At 37.9% G+C, this 21460-nt stretch overlaps 1 protein-coding gene across 5 annotated transcripts; it reads right to left on the bottom strand.

Annotated features, from left to right (window-relative positions):
- Positions 1–40: 40 nt before the first annotated feature.
- hgs (hepatocyte growth factor-regulated tyrosine kinase substrate) lies at positions 41–21460 on the bottom strand. 5 transcript variants are annotated; one of them, XM_030140941.1, is made up of 20 exons: positions 21294–21460; positions 19829–19913; positions 19620–19695; positions 19384–19476; positions 18039–18162; positions 17717–17769; positions 17553–17621; positions 17304–17428; positions 14264–14375; positions 11215–11313; positions 10830–10925; positions 9988–10026; positions 9729–9893; positions 8616–8826; positions 7679–7851; positions 5517–5657; positions 3477–3660; positions 3248–3384; positions 2968–3150; positions 41–1396 (listed from the first exon to the last, which is right to left on the bottom strand). In XM_030140941.1, exons 1-20 carry the CDS (start codon positions 21328–21330, stop codon positions 1292–1294), a joined length of 2307 nt encoding a protein of 768 aa, XP_029996801.1. In that variant the 5' UTR covers positions 21331–21460; the 3' UTR covers positions 41–1291. The 5 variants fall into 5 exon arrangements, with proteins under 5 accessions (XP_029996801.1, XP_029996804.1, XP_029996805.1 ...); XM_030140944.1 differs by having other exon boundaries at positions 8616–8829; positions 14264–14348; XM_030140945.1 differs by having other exon boundaries at positions 14264–14348.

Raw genomic sequence — 21460 nt, 5'->3', positions numbered from 1 at the left:
GTGGCTTTATTTTATTAAAAGAACAAAGATGAGGCAAGTGGACAATAAGAACCAAATATTTATTAAATATAATTTTAAAATTACTTTAAAGTCAGACAGATCAGTATGATGGAATAAAGAAGTTCACAGACGGTAACTGAAGGGTTACAGAAATGACCGGATGGATGTGTGATTTCATACATGCGGCACATCGTGTTCACTTTACAGGCATTTCCACATTTCTAGAGACAAGAGCACTTCAGATAAGAGCGCCCACTTGTACTTCTGATGTGACATTTAACGACCATCTGCACATGGTACGGGACCTGGAGGCAGTTTGCGTAAGGGGAAATGACAGGCCGAGGTCTTATGCACGTTTTGGTACTTTTACGCCAAATTATTTCGATAAGGAAGTGCAGAATCCTATTAGATTGACTTGTTTAGTATCTGTATTATATGGAAAAGAGCTGTGTAAATAACATACAAAAGCATAATTAATGGGGACGTTAGCATCCAGCTTGATTCGTGTCCGTTTCTACCATCGCCTCCGAACATTACGACTATGTTAAAAAAAAAAAAACAAGGCAAACGGGATGCTACCTGGTGTATTTGTGTGCATGAGGAGGGGCTGAACTGATAACCACGACTGGAATGTCAAACAGATGGAGACGACGGTTATTTATTCAGGCCTCTGACTGTGCTTTCTCCCTTGGCACATCTTTCCATCCACTTACCCACAATCCTCTGAAACAGCACATACAGGTGTCTACAATCACTGCTCCACGTGTAACAACAGGCTCCAAAATATTCACTTCCATTCCAGAAAATAATAAATTTAACATGCAAATTTCGCTTTAGAAAAATATGAGACAAATGATGGTTATGTCTTATCTTTTTTTTTTTTTTTCGTTTACTCCTCAATTATTATGATATTGTCTTAATTTAATACCACTGACTATTTCTGAGCTTCAGTTATTTATTTAATAAGGAAATACTACATACATATCAGCTGGAAAGAGGGAGGAAGAAGGTGAAGAGGGGTTTGGGTTATGGCGCCCACGCTTGCAGCCTTTTTTTTTTTCCCATTTTTTCCCCCAAACTGTCATGGGGGGACAGAGGGCTGGGAAGGAGGGCAACACTTCTGCAACATCATCACAATATTCACATTGCCACAACATCACAGCGAAGTGGAAGAGAGGAGGTGTGTGTGTCCTCAGAGTCCGGAAAGAGGAGGAGAAAGGGTGGGGGGCAGAGGTGGAGAAAGGGGGCGTAGTGTGTGTGTGTGTGAGAGAGACCGGCGACGTGACGGTGTTCAGTCGAAGGAGATGAGCTGTGCCTCTGCGCTGCCCGGTACGGCCTGGGGGGCTCCCTGCTGCGCCGGGGGCTGCTGCTGGGGGGGCCCGCCAGGTGGAGGGACCTACGGGGACACAATGTATGAGGGGGGGGAGGGGAGAGACAGTGAGTATTCATTTAGCAGAAGGATGAGTTGTTTCACTAGTTTTGAGCCCTTTAACCCCTGAGATATTATTCCAGGTAAACATGCTGCTGTGAATTTGAGTCTGTTTCAGGTTCATAAAAGCTGCTGTGAGTATGTGTTTGTGTTCCTTTTCTTCAGTGGTTTTGTTTTACTGTGTGTTTTAGGGTCAAAACACGGTGGAAAAACAGAAAAAGGCAAAGAGAGGAATTGAAGTTTGACAAGTTTTGACTAAATAAGGCACTCAGAATGTTCATCAGTAAGAGATTTAGGATGTTGAACATGAACTGTGAACTGGAACACACTGAACAACAACAAGGATTTGAATTTTGGTCCAGTAGTTTTTGTTTTGGGTTTTGTTCTGAGGATGAGGCTGTTTTTATGCAGTATGCATGGACATCAATGGCCTGTGCAATGACACATTTCCAGCTGACCAAACTATTTGCTGTTCACCACTCCTCTATCATGTCAAACATATGGCCCAAAACCAGCCTTCCGAAGGGTTAAATCCAGCCCAATGAATGAATTTGCAAAGTTTTAAGCTTAAGATTCTTTATTTTATCAGTATGTAGATCACATGCGTAGACATGCACCACACATGAAAACTAACTTCTGCATTTAACCCATCAGGACATGCAGGAACACACACACACACACACCACAGACTAGGAGCAGTGACCTTTCCATATCAAGCGCCTGGGGAGCAAATGGGGGTGCCTCGCTCAAGGGCACATCACCCTTCCGCCAGTCTGGGGAATCAGACTCTTCGGTCACAAGCCGACTCTCCAGCCTTCGCCAGCCTCCTCACATTCACACACACACTCATCCACCAGCTGCTGCCATGCAAGGCGCTGCCTGGCCCTACTGGGAGCAATTTAGGGTTCAGTGTCTTGCCCACTTCGACATGTGGACAGTCGGAGTCAGGATTCAAACCGCAAACCCTTTGGTCATTGGATGACCCGCTCTGCAAACTGAGCCACAGCTGCTGTTGTATTGATCATAGTTCGCTGTACGTTGTAATGCACATGTGTAAATGACCAGCTGAGGGATAATACTGGTAAAAATGCACTTATTTTTCATAAGAAATTTCTCATTCAGATTTTCCACATTTTAAGGATTGTTTGTAAATGTAAACATTTTAATAGTATGATATTACTTTTTGCACTAAAACAAACAGTTGTTGTCTAATTATTGTCTTAAATTTTTAACAATTAAATTGTTTTGTTAAAATAAATTGCAAAATTCTAAATATAAAAAGAAATATGCATTTTAATGTGGTCATTTTACATGGAATGTACAAAAATTAGTGTATTATCATAAGCATTATTTTCCTGTGAAATGACCTATCTAGGATGATCCCCAAACTGAAAACCACCAGAGGGACACCTGCTTCACAATCCATGAAAACTGATTCTGTGTGATGAAACGGTCGTATCTGAGTCCTATTAAATGTATTGTCATTATTATTATTATCATTACTATTATTATTACCAGGTATAAAACCATGGACTGACCTGCTGGTACATGGGCTGCTGTCCAGGCATGTACGGCTGTTGTGGGGGCATGTTAGGGTCTTGTCCTGGCAACGCTGAAATCATGTTCTGCATGCCGTACGGCTGGTAGCCCATGTAACCCATACCGTTGGTGGGGGCTGCCTGGGACATGGGGGGCATACTCTGGGCCTGAGAGACCACATTCTGCACAGATCAGACACGGCATTTAGAAGAAAATTACACAACATTTAAGAGTCTGTAGTGACGATAAAGTAGAAATGAGCCAAAAGAAAACACCGACCTGGTAGCCCTGTGTAGGTGTGGGCTGGTAGTTAGAGTAAGGTGGACTGGTAGTGGGAGGGGCCTGACCAGGAGGCGGGGCAGGCTGCCCATTGGTGCCTGCAGCCTGGTACATGTATGCATTGACCATATTTGGATCTGGAAGAAGACAAAAGCCATGAGTCATCACTTCTTGGATAGTTTTCTTGGATAGTGTGATATTTCCAGTTTCCGAGTCTTGTGTTCGTCACCTGTGGCAGCGCCGGGCATGGCCTGGTACTGTGTGGGCGCCGTCTGTCCAGGTTGGTTCATGTAGATGTTGTGCATAGGGGACCCCTCCACGGACCCAGCAGGGCTGAAGGTGCCTGGGTAACTGGGTGGAGCGCCTGGCTGGTACACCACCCCTCCAGCCACATTGGGAGGCAAGGACTGCATCTGTGTAAGAGCACATACACACTTACATATACATTTACATTAGAGCTGCACAATATATCGTTTGAGCATCAACATCACGATGTATGTGTGCGCAATAGTCACATCGCAGGTCCTGCAATGGAGGCAAATGAACTCAACGTGTTCTCATCTAATTTCAAGGGTATGTGACATACATTGCACGCAGCGAGCCACCAATCACAATCTTTCTTAATCAGTTTGGAGTGAGTTGCTGGCAACAACATTGAAAAATGAGCAACGAACAAGAGAAAATCACCGTAAACGAAGACTTGGTGCCAAAAAGAAAAGCAATGTCACTTATCTGGAATTATTTTGGCTACAAGAAGGATGATACTAAAACATGTGCTCTGTGTCGACAGTGTCTTACACCTGTTGCCACAATCAGAGGAAACAACTCATTTGTTTAACCATTTACTTCGGCACCACACAGCTATTATATCCTCCTGAGTTGTTTTTCATATTGCAATATATATCACAGGGTTAAAAAAAAAATCGCAATGTCACTTTTTCCCGATATTATGCAGCCCTAATTTACATACATATCCTCAAGAAGATCATGCATTACAGTAAGTAAGACATTCATACTGTTTGTGTGGTAGATAATGCTCAGTATTCAGTGGAACAGGAACACATGACATATCACACATTGTACAACCTGAATGCGGCTTTCTAAATCATGCCTTTTTTATACCTACCATTTAGTGCCCATATTTACACAGGATTTTTTCAAAGCTTTCCACTTGTTAAACCTCATGAATACAGGCTCCCTCTTCCCTTTCTTTAACTGCCTTCTTGAAAAACTTGAAAAAGGTCAGTGGTGAAATATTTGCACAAATCCAAAAACCTGCTGATATCCTCTTTCATGCTTTTTAAAAAGGAGCTGGCTGTCCTCCAACCATAAATAAGGGTCTTTTTGTTGGTATGGCACAGAACCAGAAGAATCCTGAACTGAGACCCACATTCTGCATAGACTTTATACAGGTGCAAAAAAATGCTCCAAAAACTTGAATACTATAAGCATATCCCACTTGTCTTAAAAGAGTGATATTTTCCTTTTTTAAATGGAATTATGCACTTTAAAACATTTCCCTGTGGTCTACATAAACTGTAAATACTATGTTTGGGTCTGAATTCTTCATTAATTCAACTCCACGGGTCCATCTTCAACAACATTTCTGAGTAATGACAGAAAGGTCAATTTGAGCGCTGGCCCTTTAAATGCAAATGAGCCACTTCATGCCCCACCCCCTCCAGGATGTTGACCGTGCTTTCTGTCCCGTTCAGCCACTTGTGTTTGTTAATACAACCAACAACTGAACATTTTTGGTAATCGGCTTGAAGTTTGGAGATATTTTCAGTTTGGACTACAACCACTGCTGCTGATAAACAATTATGTCGTACTCTGAGAAATGTTCGTCGGAAGTCTAGACCTTATATGTGCAAATATCGTGATGCAACTAGTTCTAAAACGTAACAAATTAAGCAGGAATTAAAACAGGTTGTAGAAATCCACGCGATTTTTGCTGGAATGACTATAAAGATAGCTCTGCAGCACCTGGAGGGTTCAAATTCAAACTGTATGAACTATTAGGATCCAAATACACAAATAAATCTATCAAAGACACCAAAATATGACCTCTTTAATAGGAAATTCCAAATTTTGAACCTAATATTCCAAATTAAATATGCTGTTTGCTTGAACCATATTAAATTATGTTATCGTATTTTATTCCTGCTTAAAGTTCAACAATAAAAACCCTGGATCACTGCTGTAATGGTCTCATTAGTTAAAGTTAAACTTTTAAGTTTGAGTAGGATGGACAGAGCGACGTACGTACCTGAGCATAAGGCAGAGAGAAGGCAGGCATCTGTGCCCTCATCTGGATGGTGTGTTTCTGCTGCTCCAGACGCATCTGCCTCTCCTTCTCCTGCTCCTGGAGGCGCTGGATGGCCAGCTGTCTTTGCATTTCCAGATACTCCTGCGATCAACAGACAAACACATGTGAGTATAACCATGTGTGTATCCATACCTGTACTCGCAGTGTGAAGCCACATTGTTACGGACCAGTACAGTTATTCAGGATGTGTCGCTGGCCCTTTAAGAGCTACAGGTGAAGTGTGACGCATCCAGACAACGGAGCGGCTACACTACAGGGTGAGTCAGAAAAAACGCTCTTTCCATTTAAAGAAATTGTACTGCTAAAACGGAAACACTGATTTTTCTTTTGACCATACAGTCATATTGATGTGGTTATTGAGCATGTCTGGTGATGTAGTCATAGCATTGCATAGTCATTGCATTGCATAAGAGAGAGAAGGTCCATTGTTTATTGGGCACTGAAATACCTGCCAACACAATGTATGCCACAGTGAACAAACTTGAAATTGACAACAATTACAGGAGTCGGGGTTTTGCTTTCACACTCAGGACATAGGCCTACATGACAGTGCCCAGGGAGTTTTCATCATGGCAAGACCACAGCGATTGCAGGTATTATTTCCTCATCGAGTTGTCTGTTTGGGTCAGGAGAGAGAGTGGCCACCTAGATCCCCGGACTTGACCCCCCTTGATTTTTTCTTGTGGGGGTATCTTAAAAACCGTGTGTATCAGACTGTTCCACAAACTCTTCAGGAACTCCGAAATCGCATCACGGCTGAAATCCAAGCCCTACGACGAACACGAATGGCGAGAAGAGCTGCGTTAGAGATGCGACAACGAGCACAGATTTGCATCAGTCTGAATGGTAGCCAGGTTGAAGGTCGTGCCGGACGACTTCGTTGAGACAAAACATTTTGATGGCGAGTAAACATGCTGTAATGGTTGACAATTTCAATTTCATTCACGGTGGCATAAACTGTGTTGGCAGATATTTCGGTGCACAATAAACAATGGACATTCCCTCTGTTATGCTATGCCATAAATCAATGATTCAATCGCCAGACATGCTCAATAACCACATCAATATGACTGTATAATCAAAAGAAAAATAAGCATTTCCATTTCAGTGGTACAATTTCTTTAAATGAAAAGAGCGTTTTTTTCTGACCCACCTTGTACAGGCATGGACTTCAACCAGCGTGCTATATGCTGCTAACCCTCGGTTTTGTTCATAACAGCATTCCATGTAAGTATATAGGGTTGGTACATATTTTTTAAAGTCAAATCCAAGTACTTTTAAGGGTCATTTCCAATTTTTTCTTATCGCTGGGGTAAAATACATTTGTACAGGAATACCTATAGTCATAATTTTTTTTTCACTTTTTATCACAATGATGTACATTGTATTATATTATAAACACCAAAAATTATGTTTCATAATAGCAAAAAGTCTAGAAATTAAAGGAGAACATTAAGTTTAATCCAGAAAAGGGGGAAGCCACTTTGCGTTCTTCAGACGCTCGCACGAGACAAAAATTAAGATGAAAATGTATCTGGAGTCGACCTGAGAACACCAGATAATTTTATTTTTTGACATAAAGTTTTATTTCTCAAAATGTATCACCTCTCTGTAAGTAGCTTTAGCTTAGCATCTAACCTTGCAGAGTTAATATTAAAAATAAATAAATAAATAAATCACATCACAGAATTATAATTATAATTGCAAGCACTTTTAAGCACTTTTCAGACTTTGAAAACACAACATTGAAATTCAAGCATTTTCAAGGATTTCAAGCACCCGTACAAACCCTCAAGTATAGCATACAGACATTAAAATTAGCAGAGGATGTATATATTTGTTTAATGCGTATTGATTTCAGTAGTCTGATATCATACTTCTATTGTATGAGCTAATCCATGGTAATGTTTGCTCTGTTTCTCATGCATTTATATTCATTTTGTGTTTATGGCAATGTACGCAATGTCTGTTACAGTTTAACACCCTCCACATAAAAGGTAAAACATCATCCGAGTGTCTCAGACTTTTCGTGTGGTAGTGTTTATCTACCTGGAAAGTAGAGGAGGTTCTACGAGGCCAAGACACACACTTTACTTCATTACCTGTTTCTTCTGCCTCATGATCTCCAGTTTCTGTGCCAGCTGGATCTGCCTCTGCCTTTCTGCTTCCTCCGCAGCGCGCCTCAGCTTTTCTCTGTGTTCATCCCTGAGGGCATTGAGGGCCGCTCGAGCATCCCGCACCTGGGCCAGCTTGTCCTGAAGCCCCTCATAGTACACTGCAGATGTAATGGGATTAGTTTACACCGGGGGTATCAAACTCATTTTAGTTCAGGGGCCACATTAAGCCAAATTTGATCTGAAGTGGGCTGGACCAGTGAAATAATAACATAATAATAAATAAAGCATATCAACTCCAAACTTTCCTAAGTGTTTTAGGGCAAAAAAAGTAAAATTATGCGGTAAAATGTTTACATCTACCAACTATCCTTTAAAACAATGTGAATAACATGAACAAAATTAAATTTCTTAAGAAAACTAAGTTCAATTTTAACAATATTATGTCTCATTTTATGATTTACACATGTAATTTACAACTTACAGATCACAGTGGATCAACAAATACACAAAACATTTAATAACAGGCAGAATATTGACAAACTTGCACATCAGACATTTCAAAATGTTCAGGTCATTTGCTTTTTTGGGAAATGATAGTTTGTTTTAGTGTAAAAACAGTAAAATTACATGAAAATCTTTACATTTACAATAAGAAAAATTTGGAGTTGTGAGTATTTATAGGTTATTATGATAGTATTTTACTGATTTGATCCACTTGAGATTAAATTGGTCTTTATGTGGAACCTGAACTAAAATTAATACCTTCAGTGTAATTTTTGCATTTCACAAATTCATCCCAGGAGCCAGACTGGACCCTTTGGCGGGCCGGATTTGGCCTTCAGGCCGCATGTTTGACACCCCTGGTTTATAGACTGCACTTACAGTATGTGAAAATGCATCGTCACACACGGCAGAGACTCACATCGCTTCTCGTCCAGCTGGTTGAGGATGTCCAACAGCTGCGGGTGCATGTTGTTGATGGACTGGAAAAGGGAAAGCACGGCGCTGTCATTGGTGATGCTGCGTCCGCGCATGTGGTTGCTCTTCATGCGGTTCAGGAAGGTGGTGACGGCATTCTGCAGAGCCTTCAGAAACTGCTCGTGGTTCTCCTCCGATTCGCCGTTCTGGTACTGCTGCTAAAGTAGGAGACGAAACCAGTGGAAACAGTCATTTTAGTTTCATTTATTCCAGTTTAGCTTCACATTAACTTATTACATGTGATCGGTGTTGGGAGTAACAAGTTATAAAAGTAAAGCATTACAGTAATGGATTACTTTTTGCTGTAACGCAGTAGTGTAAGGCATTACTAAGCAATTTTCAGTAATATTTTACTCTGTACATGTTCAATAGTGTTTGCATTACAACACACTTGTCGCCCATAATTTAATTGCTCAAATGATTAAAAAAAAAAAAAAAAAAAACAGCAAGACAGCGAGACCTTAAGGAATCAAAAATGCGGCAGGAAAGTTCTATTTCCTGTTGGTGTTCAGCCAGTGGGTGAAGACAGTCCATTGTCCACATGGACGTATGCTCATTACTAACCCTAACCCTGCTTTACAGAAGCTAGTTAGCATGATCCCTGTGATCAGCAATGACAAGATAAGATAACGCTTCTATGACTAGTTCGAATTCTTTAACGATTATGGATTTATCTACAGGCATCCTCGGTCATGCCCCCTGTTTGGACATGTAAAATATTGAAAAAAATGCAAGTGTTCCTGCTGGGATTCGAACATCGTAAACCGTAGCATTACTTACTGAGCTATCCGTCCACATGTATTCAATTTATGTGTACTGGGGGGGTTATTATTTGACTTTGGGGGTGGGGGGTTGGTTCTACTGCACACGTGCCATTTATGATGGGAGTCTGTATGTAACTCAAAAGTAACACAGGAGTCATAAAATGAATTACAATTCTGAGATAGTAATATTGTACGGTAAGGAATTACTTTTAAATAACAGTAATAAGTAATCTGTAATGGATTACAGTTTGGATGTAACAGGCCTTACAGTTCTACCCAGAGTTTTAACATACCTCCACTATGCTGACTGGCTGGACAGAGACGTGACTTTCTACAGGCTGGCTGATTGGTGGAAGGGGCTCGGCCAGGGACACCGGGGCTGGGGCTGAGGGGGTGGGACTCTTGCGGGCCTCCTCCTGTTTCTTCTCCCAGTACGTTCTGTTCAAGTACCGAGCCAGCTACAATAATGACACACATTAAATTCAGTTTGAACCAGCACGAGAATAGACTTTAAAAGAGTCTGGACTTTTAATAAGAGCCTTTAATAAGTACCTCTGGGTCTACATCTTCAGCAGAGGGAGCAGAAGAGCTCTAAAAAGAAAAAAAAAACACAGAATAATGTTCACAGTTGTCAGGAATAAATTTCAGAAATGTTAAGAAAACAAACACTTAACTTTGAATCTGGGTTTCTGCAGGTTTCAATTTAGTAAATATGAGACAATTTATGGATATTATGAATGCACCCGATGTGTTAATAACAGGGATTTGCCAGCTTCTTTCTGTTTTTCTGACTTCCCATCAGATTTTATTCATTCATTCATTCAAGCTTTATTAAAGACACAAAAACTAGGTCCATAGGATAAGATAAAAACATACAAAACTAGAAGCACTCGGAGAGCGCAGACCTCCGCCAAGGCTGATCAGTGGCCCCCCCCGTGGGCCCCCCCACCCCCGATCACCACCAAAATTTAATCATTTCCTCCTTATCCCATTTCCAACAAACCCTGAAAATTTCATCCAAATCTCTCCATAACTTTTTGAGTCAGGTTGCACACTAACGGACAGACAAACAAACAGACAAACAAACAAACAAACAAACCCTGGCAAAAACATAACCTCCTTGGCGGGGGTAATAAAAAAATAAAATTATGAGTGCATTATTAGTGCATTTAGATCCAAAGATCCTTATTTATGCATCTTCTTGCACAAGATGGAACCAAGATCTGCATTCGTTCATTTTCAACAAGCTTCAACTAAGCATTAAATGAAGCTTTTTTTTTTTTTTTTACAATTTAAGACCTAAAATTCTAATTATTAGATTTAATGACCCACAGAAACCCTATTTAATGTAAAAAATAATGAATACATCCATAGAAAAATGCAGCATGTCTTACCACAGGAGGAGTGTACAGAGTACTGACTGGGGGTGCAGAGGAGGTGACTGGGGTGGGATCAGCTTTGGGATACATGGAGTAGGAGTTCTTTTGCCTCTGTAAGTGCACATAAAGGTATGCGTCAGTTTCCGTTTCTCATTGGGGTTTTTTTTTATTTCGAATTTGCATTAAAACCAAACAACAAAAGGATAATTTAAAACAATGTCCAACATTCGAAAAAGAGCAGGATAAAGTTTATCTTATAATCTCCCGCCCCCTTACCCCCATCCTTCAACCTACCCTAAATTCTTACACAAAACACAAAATTGCCGTACATATCAAGGATAGATTCCATTTAGGAACAGAATGAGAAAAGACAAAGCCGTATTACAAAGGTGCATCTCACCATTCGCTCCTTCTCCTCAGCTTCACTTTGGGAAAGAGCAATAGCGAGCTGCAGCTCCTCCTCCTCCTGTAGGGCGGCCTCATCCCTCTTAGGAGGCATCTGGATGAAATGTGGAGGAAATGAAATATAAAGACAGCACACAGACTTCTACAAAGATAAATTAAAGACTAGAGCACAGGTGTCAAACATGCGGCCCTGGGGCCAAAACCGCCCCGCCAAAGGGTCCAATCTGGCCCCTGGAAGGAATTTGTGAAATGTAAAAATTACACTGAAGATATTATCAATCAAGGATGTTCAATCTAAAGTGGGTCAGACCTGTAAAATACGATCATAATAACCTATAAATAATTTTAAAAAAAAGCAAATTTTTCTTTTTGTTTTAGTGTCAAAAAAGTAAAATTACACAAAAATGTTTACATTTACAGACTGGCCTTTGACAAAAAAATGTGAACAACCTGAAATGTCTTAAGAGAAGTATGTAGTATTTTAACAATAATTTAAATAATATCTCTGTTATTAAATGTTTTGTGTATTTGTAGATCCACTGTGATCTATGTATAAATGATAAACTGAGGTGTAATATTGTTAAAATTACGCTTATTTTTCTTAAGAATTTTCAGGTTGTTCATGTTTGTTCATGTTATGTTCAAGTACAGTTTGAAGATGTGAACATTTTCATTACAGAATTTTACTTTTTTCTCACAAAAACATAGAGAAAACTTTGGAGTTGATATTATTTATAAGTTCTTATCCTTTTATTTATATTATTTTACTGGTCTGGCCCACTTTATTTCATATTAGGCTGTATGTGGCCCCTGAATTAAAATGAGTTTGACACCCCTGGTCTAGAGGAAAAAAAACAATATATATCAAGGAGAAAGCAAGATGATGATGTAACTACTTAAAGGTCTCCTATAAGCAAAATAAAAAACATCATACATCATACATAATTTATGTCTCGTTTCTCCATTAAAAATTATTCATGGAAAATGTCACAGCTGAAATGTCATATCATGTCTGTTATAGCCAGAATAGTCTTCTAACGACTATTTGAGAAATCTCCACCTTTTCTACTTAAAAAAAAAAAAAAGCTTTAAAAAAAAAAAAAAGCTTAAGGAAAAAAAAGGTTAAAATCTAATTTAAACCCGTGAACACCTGTGACATCTGATCAGCATTTCATTTCCATTTCAATAGTTATTCTTGGCAGTTTTATCCTGTATTTATCATATTAATAATGTATTGTATGATGATTTCTTCAATTTCTTGTTCATTTTAATGCCTGCTACAACTAAAGGTACATTTGTTTGGACAAATATAAAGACAACAACAAAAATAGCTCATAATAGTTTAATTTCAGAGCTGATATCTATCCATTTTCCATGTTTTCTTGATAATAACCAAAATCACTTCAGTTCTTCCATCAATATCTATGGCATTGTACTGACAAAAACAGTGCTTTTAGGCATTCCATGTTTTCTTTTCTGTCTGTTTTAGTCACATGATACACACAGGACTTTGTACTTGATTGCATAACCATTGTGTTTGATGACTTTTGATGGTCTAATCATTTTTTCCGCGACTGTATACAGTAATGTGTCATATAAACTGTATTGTCTTGTTTGTCTTTAAATGTTGTAAATCTGGCATATTTACACAAAGTAATGTTTATTCTTCTAAGTGCTCATTAATATGCATTGTCCTTATCAAATAAACAAATAAAGAAATAAATAAAATAATGACACATGCACCTTTCAAACTGAAATATGTCAAATCTCCAACACTTTAGCTGTTGGACATCAGATATTTCTTGCTCTTACAAGATCATTTTAAGTTGTTGCAATAGGAAGGCTTCCAACATTCCACATAATTCTACAAATCCTGCTCACACCTTTTAGATTTTAAATGAGGGTACACGAGCATTTCGCCCTTCAGCACATAAAAACACCTGCATTATACAGGGTTCCTACAGGTTTCTACAAGTTAAATTTAAGACCTTTTTAACACTACTTAGAACAGGAGTTGATGCCTATTTCACAGCCATACTGGCAACAATAAGTAAAAATGTATTTACTTATTTCAACGCCTTAATTCCCACACTTCCAAGTGATTTCTCACCGGGAGCTGCAAAGTTAGTGATAACTGGTTCCTTATTTCAGAATAAATTGTCGGGTTGGAACAGGTGGAACTGAGTCAACTAACACTATTTTCTTTCAAGTTTGGACATTTCCCAGATACATTTAGCCACAATACAGTAAAAAAGTTTATTGCACCATAACTTGTCAAATGTAATACCTTTTACAGACTTTTTTAACCCTTTCATGCATGAATTATGAAAACCTTAGTCAAGATATTTTTCCTGAGTGTTTTCATTCCTCTTTAGGCATGAAAAAAACAACGTCATTGAAATTTTTTATGAAGCTGTTTTTTATGGGGTTTCAAAAATGTCTACTCAGCTGGACAGCATTCGTTTCATTTTTGAAAAAAAGAAACATATATTTAAAATACAATATCAGAAAGTGATATACTGTGTGAAAACCATGAAATATTTTCTTTTAATGTAGCTAATCTGATGTTTTCTCACATTTTATCATACTCCAATACAAGTAATTACTCGCTTCATGGATAAAATATGTTTATATTTTTAACCTTTTGTTTAAGAAAACTGTTAATTACAGTCTAATAACAAAAAGCAAATTGATTTACTCTCCAACATGTTACCACAGATCAGGTTTATCAAGTATTTATCAGTAATTGTGTGAATTACAGTGTATAAGATGGTGCATAAGTGTCCATTGTGTTGTCTGACGTGCAACTAAAACAACAAAATCCATGAATATACAAGAGAACATTTGTAAAATAACTGTCCACTGTCGAGACCAGTATGCATGAAAGGGTTAAGGTATTAAATGCATATTTGTAAATTCAAGACTTCTAAGACTTTTAAGACGCTGTGGGAACCCTGTTACATGAAAATTTGAAGGGTAAAACTCATAAGCTACTACTACTACTGTTTTAGTGATAATTAAACAGATGTTTTTTCTCATCAGACCTGTGACTGCTGGGACAGTGGACTGGTCAGGTATTCAGGAGGCAGTTCAGCAGTGCCTGCCGATGGGGCTTTTCCTTCAGCTTTCCTAAGTGGAGGAGAGAGGGAGGGGTGGCTGGTGAGGAAAAGGGATCAGGGAGGACAAACAACCTTGTGAATCAGCGGAGGAGAGCATGCTGTTGAAAACACCAAAAACTCTCCAAGAACAAGATAAACACAACAGCTAAGAAAACATGACAGTCAAATAACACTACACACTTCTACACAAAAACATACACAGCAGGATCACTGACAGAAGGGATGTAACGATTAAAGGTATAATGATAGTAGGGATGTAACGATTAGCGGTATAACGATAAACCGCGGTAAAACTAAAGACAGCTAGTATTACCGTTTAAATTCTAATTATCATCATAACCGTGTTTGATTACTGCACTTTAGGGGAAAAAACGCCTACGTAAAGATCTGCTTTTATGTCAAATATTTGAGTACAGCTTTAATTTATTACAATTTTAATTTTGTATACCTAATATCTGGAACCAATATTCACTTTTAAAGTCTTTGAAAAGGTTTGTTAAGGATCTGTGTGTTATTTATGCAATAAATTATATACATTTTTCAAATCGGATTTTATATTTGTTTTTTTGTGTTTTCTGTCCTTTTGTGTTTTTATAGTGGGTTAAAGTGAAAAAATAATAGACAGATGATATGGATTAAGTTGTGCTGAAACATGGGTATAGTAAACATTTGTTTATATAGTATATAAAGGCAAAATCAAAAGGACTGAAAAACGGACAAAAAAGGCTCAGACCACTAAGGGTTAATATTTGAATGTTTCTGCAACAGAAGGTACATTGTTTTTTTTTTTAATACAACTTGGTTAAATTATTTCAGTAAGTGTATTAGTACTTTTTGAACATTTTGAGCACAATTTCAACAATACCACGATAATAATGATAACTGTGATAATTTTGGTCACAATAACTGTGATATGAAATTTTCATATCGTTACATCCCTAAATGATAGACTGCAGTAAAATCCCTGACAGTTCGTACTAAGGCTGCACGATAAATCAACTTTAAATTGAAATCAGATTATTTAATGAACACGATGTTTAAAAAAGGGTAATCGTCAAATTGAATTTCATCTCTCTCGTGTCTCTGGGCCACGTGCCTCTTGGCTATCGTAGGCTCCTCCTTCTAACTATGAGAGCGGTGTCCACAGTCTTTGGTCTCCACACATCAGTGCAAAAATGCTGTTTAATAACAAGAATGAGAAGTTCATGGCTAAAAATAGCAAGAGCAAGTCATTTGTGTGGCTTCGAAATTTCCGATGAAGACCAAACCATTCCTCGTAGCAAATAGCAGCACAACCAACTTATTTCAACACCTCAAACTTCATCACAAGCCAGGGTGGGAGCACTGCGTTGCATTGCGGGCTGCAAACAAAAACAACATACTGGCTAAAAAACCACCCGCAGCCTGAATCAAAATCGAGTTTTCAGAGGAAAAAAAAAAATTATCTAATTATCACTAAAACCGTGTTTAATTACTGCGCTTCAAAACACTCACAGTGATACTACTCATTTCCTAGAGAAGCAGCAGCACTCCAGGCGTGCAGATGTTTGTAATTAAGTAAATTTTACTCATATAGCACTTTTCACAGATAAAATCACAAATTGCTTTGTAGTTTAGAATAAGATGCTAATAAAAGCTTAAGATACAATAAATAAAATGTCATACATACACCAGGATAAAAACAAAACAGTAGTATAGAGAAACAGACAATAACACAAGCCCATAAAACATCAACCTGAGCTAAACGCCTGCCTTCATGTATTTTTGGCCTTTGAAAACATGGTGGAAGGCACCCGCACTGACAGCACTCCAGACATTTTTCCTCCTACTAAAAGGTTTAATGTGGATAATGTTTCTGCTACATTAGTTTGTTGAAAATGGTAGTGTTGTTTTTATATGTACATTTGATTTCTAGATAAGGTCCATGAAACAGTGACAGTGCTCTTGCTGTACGAGTTCTTAAATCTGTAAGATTAGATCTAGTCTTGAGCGCTGAATGTAAAGAAAAGTATTCTTTCTTCTTATCCAGGGTTTCTACAGGTATCAGCAAATCTAATTTAATGCCCTTTTTAATGCCACTTTAAACAAATTTAATGCCCATGTCCAACTGCAGATATAGTTTTATATATAGTTTTATGACAGTTTACCATCGACAGGCTTTAACCAGGTTCTGAATAGTTCCTCCTCTAATCACTTCTACTGAAACTTACATTTTCCCATTTTTCTGACATTTGGTAATATTCCCTCTGCTCTTTCACCACAGCATGACAAAGCTCACAGCATGTTGCATTCCAAGCATCTAGTGTTGTGACTTCATGCACCAGCCACAAACAATAGCCAATTAAAGGGTTCTGCCTGTCAATCATCACACTATACTTCTGATTAAAACTATTAAATGTTTATATTATCAAAATAAAGTGTGAATAACAATGCTTCAAGTGTATTTAATTTTTTAATGCCTCTGGACATCAAATTTAATAATTTTTAATGCTATTTACAGCCTTAATTTTCACAAAATCTATTTAAGGACTTTTAATGTTTTTTAATGACCCGCAGAAACCCTGTTATCTACAATTTGTACAAAGTGCAGTTACCTCTTATGGCCATAAGGTGCCATCTTTAATACACATTTGTATGTTTCATGTTTACATGTTAATAGGTTAATGTTTCTGCCAATAGAGAGTAAATTTTGCGTGTTATTTTATTTGTTTTTTTCCAAAACAAAACTTGGTTAAATTATTTCAGTGTGAGTATAGGTACTTTTTGAAGATTTTCAGCACATTTCAACAATACCGCGATAATAATGATAACCGTGATAACGTTGGTCACAATAACCGTGATATGAAATTTTCAAATCGTTACATCCCTAATTGACAGTGACACAATATCTCATACTGCAGCAAAAAGAACAAAGATCTTTCCAACTCAGTGGCTACAACATACACATCGCAGATCTGGGACTCACTTGTTAAGCAGCTCAAAGCAGGGTTCGCAGACACGCACTTCCTTCTCTATCCCAAACTTTGGAATAGTTGAGTACTTGGATGAACACTTTCCGCAGAAAATCTGTCCACAGGCTCGACAGTGGTGCTGGAAACAGAAAGACGACAAATCAAGGTCAACATGTACATATGCACAACATACGGTAGTCCAGTTATGAATAACGGAAACCATAAACTCTGAAGCGCCCTAGGTCAGAGGAAGCCCAGCCTACCTTTCTTGTCATAACTCCAAACTGGACTCTGCACCGGTGGCACTCCTCAGCATCTACCCAGTCTGGAGCCTGGATACAGTGGACATTTAATGACAACACACTGTATGACCTACTTTGTAAAAGCTTCCTCTAATTCACAAAAACAGAGCGATTAATGATCTTACCCTCTCAGCTGCAAACATTGCATCACTCTCCTTAAACTCAGGGAACACATGACCTATGAAGAAAAAAAACAAGACACAAAGTTGATGAACTTACTGTACTATATGTTACTAGTAAACATATAAATAGTGTTAAACCAGAACTAAAGAATTGAAAAGCAAAGCGTAATTAGGTAAGAGTTTGCTACTGTGACTAACTATTTCCATGAATAAATTATTACAAAATACAAACATCTCTTACATTTCACTGCAGCACAGATACTAAGATGTTAATTTAAATTCAGAGATAAAGAAGCAAAACAAAATAGTCGATATGTTCACTTACCTTCCACCTTCATGATCTGATAGGTATCTTGAACCACCTTGTATTTGGGTTCGTTGCGGAAAGCGTGGGCCCAGGCCTGGATCAGGTACAGGATCTTGTTCCTGACATTGGGTTCTGTCTGTTTCTTTGAATAAACAAACACAGAGGGCAAAGTATGTCCTCAAATCTTAAAGACCGTTCTGCTTTTATCTTATCCACAATGCTGCTGTCACCAAACATTGGTCAGTCTGAGCTATTTGAACAAACTCAATCAAACACTGTTGTGTTGAATAAGAACTGAGGTGGGAAGTCCCTCGGTTTCATTTGAAGAAAAAAAAAAGAAAAACTCCTCAAGTCACAAGGTAATGACATAATCAGGAAGTCAACACCAGCATGGGCTGCATGAGCCTGTGTCACATGGTACAGTGATGAGCCAATCAAATGCTGCTAGATCACACTGAGCTGGCTCACAGCAGTAAACAGTTATCAAGTCAAAAGAGAAGGTGGGAGAAATGATAAGGCTTCAAACCAAAACATGGTATTAAGTTTGAAAACAGGGTATCCCATCCACTGTTTGCTGACACCATTATACAAGGGATTTACACAAAGCACCTCAATAGATACTGATATTATTTAACCCTTAAAGACCCAAACAGCCACTTACAACTAAAACTTTCTGCTGATCTAAAATGTTTAATAACTTCTGAACCATTAAACCTATTGATGTGGTGAAATAATTCAGGTAAAATACAGCTTGTCATCTTTTCATGGTCATCAGATATGACCTATTTGGATGTTAAGAGGCTATGGAGCAAATGCAGAAACAAAGTCATCTTCTACAACATTGATTCACCAGTAAAACCTAAGGAGGTGGATCAATGACAGCGGATGGAGACACTTCTTTTTACGATCAGATGTTGATATTTTTGCTGAAAAAGTCACTTTTTCTTCAGTTTTCTCTCTTTTTGATATAATAACCCTCAATTTTAATCTGAGCTTTAATGAACATCTAAATGATCAGTAAATTAAATATAGGAAAATACAGGATTTTCACTGAAATGGTGATGGTATTATAATACATGGTGATAAATCAATTAAGAAAGGTTAAATAAGAGAGAAAGATTCATCTGGGAACGGACTCAAAAGTAGCACTGGGTCTACTAAAGATACCACAAATACCACTCTTTGCTCCACGGTAGATTTAACTTGGACATAAAAACATTTCAGATAAACCCAATACACACATATATATTAATTTAGGTTTTTAATTTGAATAGGAATTTGAAAAAAAAAAAAAAAAACAATTTAGTGAAGTTGAGATTGAAATAGACATAATCAAAGTACAAACAGAAACAAATGTACTCACCTTAAGAAGATCTTTCAGTTCCTCCATGGTTTGTTTACTTGCAACTTCATCATGGACCGTCTGTCCACAGTTTTTCACAACTGACTCCAGGACCTGAATGTGTAATGCTGCATTATTCACTACTATGCATAACTTAATCATACACAGTTCACCAGATTACACACCAGATTACACATAGACATATGCACGCTTGAATCAGCTGTTAATTTTCCATTTCACATTTAAACACATTTTACCTCAAGAGCATAAAGAGCCACATGTGGATTTTTGTCATTCAGCTTCTTCTTAATGGCACCAATAGCATATTTCGCTCTGGAGGGAAAAATACAAATACTGATCAGTATGAAATTCTGTTTGAAAAGCAATCTAGCTCAGTTTATGCTCAACACATTCTCCGACAGTAAGAAATATGAAAGCAGAGTAAAAGTGGGTTGAAATCACTCACTGTGTGTCTCCTTGTCGAATTAGATCACAGATCTGCAGAATAGATTCCCAGTCTGTCTCAAGCAACAGCTGACTGGTGGCTTTATCTGCAGTTAAAACAGCAACAACAATGGCCAAAACCTTGCTTTATATACTACATAAATTTTCACACTTTTTTAATGATGAGGCCTCAATAAAACTCAAGTATGTATCTTCATTTAAAACCCTATTCTATGGTAACAAACAACTTTCTGTCAAACTTAAAATATATTAATGAAAAAAGTATCTTATGTTGACCTGCAAAGGGTGATGTGCTCAAATACATAAAATTAGCACATGCACATTTAGCATTTTTGACTAGAAAATAACCCAAAATGAAAATCAAACAACTGATCTACTGTTTTCTCACAGCCAACGAATACTTGTTTAAGAAATGGGTAAAAGAGAACATATATAACATATATATTAAGTATTGTATAGGAATATTTAGGAGATACTCTTTCTATTTAAAGCTATACCTAAAATAAATATTAGTTCACTGGTTCAGATAAGGGTTTTCAAAACATGTTTGTTATCAAACAAATGGTTTCCAAACCAGATTTTTTTCTTCCTTATACATCCATGAAATGAATTCTGTTTGAGTAACAACAACACTGGTTGCCATACTCTTTTATTACAAGAACCAGCCGCTTTAACCTCATTAACTTTTTAGAATTTGACAACTTTATGTTTGAGTCAGATAAATGTTCATACATGATCAGGATCCAAATCCAATAAACTGAAACCAAGAAAAGCTCTAAGATGTTGTTAATGAATTTATACGATTACTATTTTAGATCATTAGACCAATTTGACTAAGAGCATGGAGTATACTTAGTTTATTACTGTGATACAGATCAGTGAAGCTCCTTTAGCCGTCTATAGTTAACTTTGGCAGCTGTACTTTAGTAAAAGGGACTTCTCTAGTGATAGGGATTAGATTAGTATCTAATTTTATCCATATAGAAGCTACACAATCTCTGCTGTCGACTTAAAACAACAGTGCAGATTCTCTAAATTAACATGGTATCTAAATGTCTGATTTTCTCGGAATTCAAAGCCTTGTTGTCCATGTATACAATACTGATATACTGCTAAATAACCCACTGACTATCGTGAATATGTGATCGTACATGTATCTGAACTCATCGCAATGTTCAACAGACTGATTTAGCTCGACGGTTATAACGCAGTCAGTGCCCCGCGGTTTTGATAAAAAATAACGAAGAATCAAGACTTGAAGTGTTACAAAAAAAGTCGGATTAGTATATTTGGGGAGCCCAACTCGGCCTTCAAACAATAGCAGCGATTTTGTTAGCAGGCTAAAATTAGCTGGCCTGGGAGCCACAGCCCCAGCGTCTGTCAAAACAATACACTGGAAAACATCGCACTTTGACTGATAGTTGGCGAATAAACTCTTTAACTTGGTGTATTTGCTTAGAACTTACCCAGAAGCCTTTCGAATGTGCCTCCACCTTTCCCCATGTTAGATTTAAAGTCTCAAAGTAGCTGTCGCGGGGTGTTGTTAGGTCAGCGGATCCTGGTATTTTCAGCACTAGGGGTTAGCCTGTTAGCTTCTTTGCTAGCAGGAGCACAGCTGTACGACTCTTCCTAC

This window comes from Sphaeramia orbicularis, chromosome 8 (assembly GCF_902148855.1).
Source record: "Sphaeramia orbicularis chromosome 8, fSphaOr1.1, whole genome shotgun sequence".
Classification (NCBI taxonomy): Eukaryota; Metazoa; Chordata; class Actinopteri; order Kurtiformes; family Apogonidae; genus Sphaeramia; species Sphaeramia orbicularis.
The sequence above is the reverse complement of the archived record's forward strand: the minus strand, read 5'-3'. Positions and strand labels throughout refer to the sequence as shown.